The sequence below is a fragment of the Opisthocomus hoazin genome, chromosome 1 (assembly GCF_030867145.1).
Source record: "Opisthocomus hoazin isolate bOpiHoa1 chromosome 1, bOpiHoa1.hap1, whole genome shotgun sequence".
Lineage (NCBI taxonomy): Eukaryota > Metazoa > Chordata > Aves > Opisthocomiformes > Opisthocomidae > Opisthocomus > Opisthocomus hoazin.
This window is the reverse complement of record NC_134414.1, coordinates 90,809,014-90,818,454: the sequence shown is the minus strand read 5'-3', so window position 1 is coordinate 90,818,454 and position 9,441 is coordinate 90,809,014. Positions and strand designations below refer to the sequence as shown.

Here is a 9,441-nt window from a genome sequence, read left to right as displayed (position 1 = left end):
GTGTTTCTGGTAAACCCAGACAAGATCCCAACTGTATGTGGCTGGCAAAATGAACCAGAGCTTTCCTCTTCCCACTTCAGCAATGAATATAAATAATGCATACACATACCTATTTCCCAGCTACGTTTTCACAGTGTCATTTTTGTAAATATTTAGGTAGCACGAATCTCATCAGCACAAAGAGAAAGCTTCACTGAAAACTCGTCGCAGATATTTACTGATAAGTCGAAAGCGCTTCTTGCATGCTTATAATTTGTTTCCTTTACGAACCAGAAACTAACTGTGTTTAAAGATTATAGTTACCAGGTTATGACTGTGTTATGTATCCCAATAGCCTAATAGGAATATGAAAGTTAAGTACTACTTCTTCTTGCATCTCTCCTCTCTGAAGCGATCCCTGCTAGAATAAAGGCCCAGGGGAGGCTGTGGGATGGGAGCCTTTGGGGCTTTGCATCAGACGTGACTTTGTTCTGTCGGAAGCGTGCTCAGCTTCCCCACCGATCCTCACGGTAACCCTCCCAGCTGTGCTTTCCAGTTAGCTGCTTCGGAGCTGTCTTAGAAAGACAAATGGTTACTCTAATCCCATCGCAGTCTGCCTTTCCATTTCCTAAGCTAAGGCGGCGAATTCCTCCTTTCCACTGCTCAGTGTCGTCCTTTGGGCTTGTTGCACTGAAAGTGGTTATTGGTGGCCATGTGAATTTTTTATGTTTGATATGAAAATGGTATTCACAGAATACAATAATTACATTTGACTTCTTTTGTCTTCTATAAACAAAGTTGTTATGCAGTAAATCGTTTGCCACATGTCCACTTTTTTGATAATTCTATTTACAGATTTTTATCAAAAATATGGTATTTACATATGTTTTGTTAATTTCTTCTTAGTTTTGTTTCAGCTCATTTTAGTGTAGAAAAATACCAATCCTCAAGAGCATTGTCTTTTTTGTTTTTTTCTCCCTAGGGAAGCACTACAGTGAGGGATTTGTTTCTAGATTGGCAGCTTCTGGAAAAAAAAAGTCACTTTTAACTCTATGGAAAGTGTGTAGCCTTGAAATCTACAGTGACAAGAGAAATGAGAGTGGGACAAACCAAACGAAGCTAAAAGAAAACAGGGCAGACATTGCGTATCTTCCTACTTTAGAAAATGGGACGCAATAAATAGCTACAGCTGTAGTCCTCTGTCTCCCCGGCATCTTACAAACACAAACACATTTATGCATCGATATTGCCCTGCAATTTTTTCCTTTTTGTTTTTTTTTGACTGCTACAGCGTTGACCTCTTCTATTCACATCCATACAGAGCCCGAGTGCTGTTGGCAGCCTGACCCTGGTGCCCGCGCAGCCTACGCTGAGCTCTGAGAAGACCGATCGTCGTGGGGGCTGCCGTCCGAGTTCTCTGTCTCGCCTTCGGAGATGGCCTGCATCGGCGTGTTGTACAGCCTGCAGCGCACGCTGTACCGGCTGCTGCTGGCTGCCGGGGGCGCCCGGGAGCGCCCCACTCTTGAAGACGCTGACATGGGAAAGCCCTTGGAGGAGAATCCTTCTGCGTTGACTCTGGGGGAGCAGGGGGAGAGCGGGGACACCGCGTCGGGGCTCACCGCAGGGGGAGACTCCTCTAGGCTTTGGGGGGCATCCGCCGTCAGCTCTCCAGGAGACTTGGGCAAAATAGGACTTTTCAGAATTTCTGTGGCAGACATCCTGTAGCTGGAATCAGATCGGCTGCCCTTTTTAAGGAGCAGTAGTTTAAACTCCTCATTGGACGTGTTGGACTTTTTGGCATTCCTGTAGATGAGCCCGGGGGATCTCTGACTGCTGATGGGAGTGCTCCCGCTGCTGGCCGGTGGCATGCTGCTGGCAGGGGGCTGGCTGCTGGCAGGGGGCTGGCTGCTAGTCCCAGATGAAGCTCTCAATCGGTTTCTTACAGAAAGGTCTCCAGAATCCTTTCTCCCGAGAACTTTCCTTTTTGATCTGTAAAAACACAAAGGAACAATCCTTTGTACGTTATCTTTGTAGAGTAACACTTAATGCTGGTCTCAAGTTTCACAGATTGACCGTGCTTTCATGTTAGGTAGAGTTCTCGTAATCCTACTATCAAATATCAGAGGCTAGCAGTGACTGACGGCAGTTTGAGCTGTGATAGCTCTTGTACAATAAATGAGGCACTGAGCCAGAGCCCCTCTCAATCTCACCCAACTCTTCCAAAACAATGTATGCACAACTAGCTCTTTATAAAGACAATGCATACAGAGTCTTAGGTAATAACAATACTTAGCATAACCTATTCAATGTCAGAAATCTGTAATTTCAGTTGTCATCGCAAATTTCAGCTGAATACAAATTACTCTAAAATTGAAGAGATGCCTTCTCATCATTCTTGGTACAATGACTCACTCACCAGAACAGAGCTGGTGGGCGAGGCGGCAGGAACTACTGCAGGTAATTTTCTCTGGAGACACGCACGTTTGTTAGAGAAAATGGACTGATGTTGTTATCTGTAAAGCATCCTACATATGCCATGAAGATACTCAGATACCGGAAGATACCGGACCATAATAAAGCATCTTTTAAAAACTGCCTTTTAGAAAACTAAACTCAGTAAACTAAAGAAGGTAGTTTCAGGACAAGACTTAACCATTGGATAACCATCCTGCAGCTGTCATTACCGGGTGACTGTGCAGGGCTGCGTGTTACCATTCCCCGTTGCCGCAAGGTTACCTGTGAATGACTGCGAACAGATCCTCCGTAGTGCGGGGTTTGTTTGGAGACACAAAGACATCCTCAGCATCAGCCTGCAACTCCTCACTCAGCGGTGACACGATGGACTCGTCGCTTGGAGAAGACTCTGAAACAAGGAAAGAGGCCGCGCTGGGAGTCAGATCCCACCGTGCTTTGCAGCAGCACTGCCAATGCGAGGCACCAGCTCGGTTCACAACTGAGTGGCCGATATCGCCGCACAGACTTTATCCCCTGATCTAAACATGTTGTGCATTGCGTGTTGGAGCCCATAAAGCGGGCACCACTAGGGCGTGAAGCCAGGATCTCCTGTCTACTGTACAGCTGTGATAATAAGACTCCTCCGTACCCAGGGTTAGTGCTCCTCCCTTTTCTCTCTTCAGCTGAATGCAGCACAAGGGAGGAAATAAATAGAAATATACTCTGAATACACTGAAAAAGCATAAAATATCTTTGGACTTGCTGGCCAGCTTACAGATCGGGGGGGCGTCTGTACTTAAACCTACAGAGGCACACTGATTTGCACCTCCAGCCTACTTTTTGACTCCACCACCAGCCATGTCCAAAGCCGCATGTATAACGCAGAAAGAGTTGACAACTGACCTTTCAGGGAAGGCTCGTCCGCGTCGCCCACCATCTCGTCCACCCTGCCGACATCAGAGGCACTTTTGGTTGGGATACCTGATGCAATACCATTTTCCTGCTTGCAACTCTCTTCACCGAGTGAATTCACTGCTGCCGTCTCCGCTTCACAGCCGATATTCCCAGGCACATGGTGGCTTACGTCGGGTTGGTGCTTAGGCTGATCGCTGATGGCTGCTTCCTCAGCCTGACGGGGGCTTTCGCCTGCAGGCCCAGCTTCCAGCCTGCCCTCGCCGCCTGCGGAGAGCTCTCGCTGAGCTTGCACTTGCTGAAGGTCGTGCTCTGTTTCTGCTCCCCAGCCCGGTTTCTTTGCTTCATCACCACCTGTGAGGACAGCTGAGCCCTTCTGAAGGCCATCCACAGAGATGGCGCATGTCTGATCCAGAGCGCTTTCCAGCAAGCGCTTAGCGGCTGGGTGCGTTTGGTCCTTCTTGGGTTTGACTTCAGTCAGACCCACGCTTGCTGAAGTTACAGCTTCTCGCTCGCAGCCGTTCTGCCCACTGAAAGAGGAGCTTTTCTCTAAAGGCAGCTTTCCAGGGCCCATTTCTGCTGGGGAGGCGTCAATGTACGACATTATGGCCTCCTCCGTGGAGTACTGGCGCGATACTGGTTTCTTCACTAAAAGCGGCCTCATTTTGGCCGGAGAAACGTCGGTCGCCATCAAGGTGGTCTCCTGTATGCAGAGCAGGTCTGGGACGCTGCCCTTCTGTTTCCCTCCTTCGGGCTTGTTGACTGCCCGGAGGTGGACAGACTTGAGAACGGAGGGTGTGATGGCGAGGGCGGAGGGAGGGCTGGGATGCAGGGCTTCCCCGACCGCACTCTGCTTGCTGTGGCTGAAGGCATGCAGCTGGTGCCTGTGAGCGAAGGGCTTGCTCAAGACGTTGTGAAGAGCACTTAGGTCGAGGTGAGTAGGAGGTATAATCGGAAGTTCGAGGTCTTTGCTCACTGAGGCGGTGCCGTCTTTCGAGAGCGGCTGCTGCAGCGATGACTTCCTCTCCGGTACTTTTGGCTTCCTCTTGCTCCCCCCTGGAGACAAGGGTCCCGAAAAGAAAGCGGTCGGAAAAGAAGAGGTGGGCGTCTCCGACTGGCTGGAGTACCCGCTAGAGGGCGAGGCCAACCCCGCCAGCTTCTCGGGGGAGGCCAGCTTAAACTCGCTGTCGACAGAGGGGAGGGATGGGGTGGTGGCTCGTGACCCGGACTGGGATGTCTGGGACTCAGAGCTCTCTGGTGACTTGATGCACTCTATGACTGTAGTACCCGTAGCGGTGCTCGAATTGGACAAGGACCTGTAAGGGTCGCTGGATTTCAAGTCGTTCAGAAGCCAGAGGTCTGCATAGTGAGGTTGTTCAGCACCTTCGTCTTTAAAGGAGGGGATATCGGCAGCGTCGAACGGAGCGTCCTTTAACCCGCCATCACACTGGGTTGCCCAGGGGAGCTCCTGCTTGGCCGGCAGGTTGGGGCCTTCCACTCGGGAAGGTGTGTTTGAAAACTCAAGGGGCAGCTTCATCTCCCTGGCAGTGTGAGAGACGTGCTGCCCGCTGCCGATCTTTGGTTCTTTCTTGTCAGGAAGGTCGGTGCTGCCCTCCGATTTCCTCAAAGACGAGCTGCGTTTTGGTGGGGCTGGCTTTGCCTTTGGTTTCTTCAGCGAGATGCTCTGCCCTCCCTGCCTCCTGTGGCTCACGCACTCCTGCCAGGTGCAGTCAGCCAGGCTGGAGGCCACGCTCCCGGTCCGGCCACTCTCAGAGCCCGGGGCTGCATAGTTGCAAATATAGCTTTTATTACCCTTGAGACCACAGTCAAAGTGCATGGAGGTATAGTATCCTTCAGTATCCACAGAAAAATGTGAGCTAGTGTCTGCCTTGTCAGAGGGACTCTTTTCGAGGAAGCTGTCGTAGGTGGCCATGCTGGTGAAGCTGGGGCATCCCAGGCTGTCTGCCTTTGGGCGCTCGGGGCTGAAGTCCTGGCGACAGGAGGCATCGTGGCGATGGTGCAGGTAGTTCCACTCGCTGTCGCTTGTGTTGCTGTTGTTGGGGTCATCCAGTAAATCCGCCACGGTGGAGGTGAAGGAGCTCGCCCTGTGGCCCCTCACCTTGTCCACATGGTCACCAAACTGCTCCGTGATGAAGACGCTGCAGTCATCATTGGCGTTGGGAGTGGTGTTGAGCGACAGCTCGGAGTCACAGTGCGAAGAGCCTGTCAGCGGAGGAGAGGCAGCAGGAGGAATGGTTTCAGATGTCTGGGAGGGACACGTGGAGCTGCTCCCACTCCAGTTGCCACTGGAGGACTGGTGGTCATCTTTCTGGTCCATGTGGCTGCTGAGCAGGACTCCTGCCGTGGAGATAGAGTGAATGGGGCTCCCAAAGGTGTCCGAGTTGGACGAAATCTCACAGCTGCCTGAATCGGCCATCCTTGACAGCCGCGACCTCCCCCTCTCACCGATGCTGTGTTCAGGGCTGTGCAGGTGCTGAGGACAAGTGAAACCGATGGGCTGGCACTCTTGTGAGTCCTGCTTGCTCAAGACCTCCTTCCCCTTTTTCGGGATCCTCTCCTGGCCAGCTAGGAAGTGCTCCGCTTCGTACCCTGCACTCTTGGCGGTGGCATCCTGACGGCCCTCGCTGGCCCGGGCACCCTCGCGAGGAAGGCTGCGTGAGCGGATGCGGTTGCCAACAGCAGCAGCAAAGACAGCATCCCCGTTGTCCGCCAGCACCAAGATGTTGCCCGTGGAGTGGGAGAGAGAGGTGACAACGCTCTGCCCCTTCTGGGCGCGGATCCGGCGCCGGGAGGGAGCGGCTATCAGTATTTCTTCCGTCTGGCACTCTGAGTCCCGGGTCCCCGACCTCCTGCTGCCAGAGCTGGAGAAGTCCGGGTTTGTGTGCACAATCACATTGCGCTCTCTCGCCACCGGCGACTCGTCTGAATCTAGGACACACGGAAAGCCGTGTGAGTGGGAGACAGCTCCTCATTTCCTGGCGCGAGACGACGCGCAGAACAACCCAAGAAGCATTATCTGCTGTATTCTTTCTTTTTTAATCTTGCTGAGCATTGGACCAAATTTAACGTTGCTATAAAGACTATATAAGGCAAACCTCATCCCAGTGAGGCGGGGAAATTCTCCTAGTCCTGCAATGTGATCCCAGTTCTCCTATTTCTGCAATGTGATCTCTCTCGGACCTGATCTGGTTGTGGTAAATATTAAGATAAATATTAAGTTTTCAGTTTTTGTCACTCTATTTCAACTAGTTAAGGGCAGTTTTCAGGAGTGGCTGCTGGGCAAAACACTCCGTGACCTTCTAGAAACAATTCTATTCTGAATACCTGTTGGTTCAGAATTTCCATTATCTGCTTCTTTACTACCAAGAGTATTTGCAAGGCAACAGGATCTTTCTTTCATAGGTTCTCTGGTTGCTTATTCCCTATGATAAACACATTCCTTCTGCTCACCATCAAGTTTCATGGCAACGGACTGAGATACCAGAGCCATCTTCAGATGCAGATGAACATTAAAAAATAATGATCCCGTTAGTCTGGTTTTGAGTTAATAACAATTTTACACTGGATTTGCCCACAACAGAGTTAGTCCTAATTTACCTGGCACAAAAAGTGAGGTAAGCAGCTTGATTTTGGGCAAATATCCTTGGTAATAAAGAATGGAAGGAAGGAATTGAGGATGAGCGTGATAAATAAAAGGAACGTTTAGCAAAGTTTCCCACAGGGTACGAGCAGCTGTCTCTAAGGCAGATATTCAACTGCTCATCTGAGTGAGTTATCTGGCTGTTGTGACAGCTCATCATTACTTTGCTGAGCAACATCTGTCAGTTCTTTACCTTAAGCTCCCCTCACGCAAGAAAAAACTTTCACTTAATCTAGTTACTTTTTATGCACGTAACTATGGGTTCATAACAGAAATAAAATGGAAAAAAAAAAAGAACTGATTAACATTTACACAATAAGAGCTGAACACGTACATCTATATTACTCGGTAAGGCCCCCAGTCCATCGAGGCCATATGGAGTAATATAGCTTTGCTTACTGTAGTAAATCAAAAAAACAAACCACATCATTCCCAAACTCCACAAGCATTTACACTTTCGAGGTTTCGTTTCTTTGGAAGGCTGGCTACCAGCTCATATCCCCACAATTTAAGTTGGTTAGAAGGCTATCTACAGAAGATTTGTATTTATACTACACCTATTTCTTGTTGCACTCTTCTGGGGATGCCAGAGATGGTTTTCCTCCTCCTCAACTTTCGTCTCCGCTGTAGTACAGATTGTGAATGAACAAGAGAGCAGCGTATACTAGCCTCTCTGTCAAAACCAACTCCTGCAACCCATAAATAGGTCTCATTAGCCTTTAGAAATAGTAAACAAATTTTTATGGCTGGAACAGAGTGGAGGTATGTGAGCTTGGATTAAGCCTGTGAATAAACATAAGGGAGCCCTTATGTAGCTCTTATGTAAAATATATCACAGTATATCACAGTTTTACATCTAATTACAGCTCCCCCTCAGCAGCCTGGTCTGCCAAAAATTACAGAAGGAGTAAAAAAAAAAAAAGAAGGAAAGAAAAGGAAAGAAAAGAAAGTCAGGAAAGAAAAACAGAGTTGAGAGCTCTTAGTAACAGGGCATCTCTCTTAAAGCTATTTATCCATCTGTCATAGGGACAATGACAGGAACTTGTCTGCAAAGAGTGATCTGTTCAGCTACAGCCTGACTTATTTTAAGCAACTAAGCGTAAGAAAACAATTTAAGGTTATAACACCGTGTTGCAGTAGTTGGGCACTTCTTAGGAGACCAATACGCCAAGGGGGCTAACATTTCAAAAAGGGGGAGAGACAGCTAAAATGGGGCCAAGTCCCTGTGCAAGTTTAGAGAGTATTCTTCGTGATGGTCACACATGGCCAAGGGTGCCATAAACAGGCAGCTGCTATTTATTTACGTGCATCAGTAAGTGGCCTGATTTTCCTAAGTGCTCAGCACAAGGCGGGATGCATGGGAGTTCACTCTGGGAATCAGGTTACGCAGTCAATGAAGATCCTCAGTTTGGATTTAGGAGCCCAGGGTCACAGGCACACTTATTTATGACCACGGTCACACGGAGTAGGCAGGAATTCCTCATTTTCTTTACGTTTCCATGGCATTAGCACAGGAAAGTGTCTTTCACTTTGTTTTTTACACTGTGTTGTCAAAATAAAGGTAAAAGGAGGCCCATCAGAAGACCAGTTCCCATCTGTGCTGGCTTTTCACACAACTCTCTAAAGTTGACTTGGGACAGGTTGGAAAAAATGTGCCAGGTCCATAAAAACACTGACATAAGGATCGCTGGTACAGTGGTTTGTAATCTTAAGAAAAACAAACAAACTAAACCAAACCAAAGGAAAAAAAATATCCTGATAAGAAGCTCTATTTTAATAGCGTATAATTATAGAAAACATAATTATACACTGACATACACATACATATTACACTACATAACAATGTAAAACATTAAAAAGTAACTTTCTTGTAAAAGTTCTTCTTGAAATCTACTACAGTGAAATAGAGGCTTCAGACAGATGTCCTGTAACCACCAATGCCCCTGGAATAAGCAGAGGAAGAACTTTCTTTAATATGGAACGAAAGTGCTGTAAACTCTAACAACAGTCATTTTCAAAAAAGTGAACATTTCTCAGGATTGGGAGAAGCTTAAAAAACAAAAACAGAGAACTGAAAGCAAACTCTTTGAAATGAAAAATCAATCAGCATCATTGCTGGTTTTCCAGCAACTGTGAGTCAGCCGAACATGCTCTGTGCGCCAGATGCACGGGGGTCATCTCTGAGAGGAAGGTGGAAGAGGGTATATCCTCCCCGTGACGCATACAAATTATTCCCATTAGTGCTAATGAGAATGATACACATAAACATCCAGAAGATTACATACCATTCTTGATCTGTAAAACTGATCAGTGGAAATTTGGTTCCAATGTATGGCAGGTGGAGTCTAGGCAAAAATGGCTATTACTGGCAAAGTTAACATTGGTCCCAGACCTAACTCTCTGAACTGCGTTAGGTGACATGAGCCACGTTAGAA

The 9,441-nt window shown here is 48.1% G+C and overlaps 1 protein-coding gene across 1 annotated transcript in view; it reads right to left on the bottom strand.

Moving 5' to 3' along the window:
* The window catches only part of NHS (NHS actin remodeling regulator), a 268,886-nt gene continuing 259,445 nt past the window's right edge, over positions 1-9,441 (bottom strand). Inside the window, exons 6-9 of the mRNA XM_075429003.1 lie at positions 7,564-7,695; positions 3,337-6,294; positions 2,716-2,842; positions 1-1,968 (exon numbers count right to left, since the gene is read on the bottom strand). Coding sequence (XP_075285118.1) covers positions 1,344-1,968; positions 2,716-2,842; positions 3,337-6,294; positions 7,564-7,695 — 3,842 coding nt within the window. The 3' untranslated portion in view covers positions 1-1,343. The remainder of the gene's footprint in view (positions 1,969-2,715; positions 2,843-3,336; positions 6,295-7,563; positions 7,696-9,441) is intronic.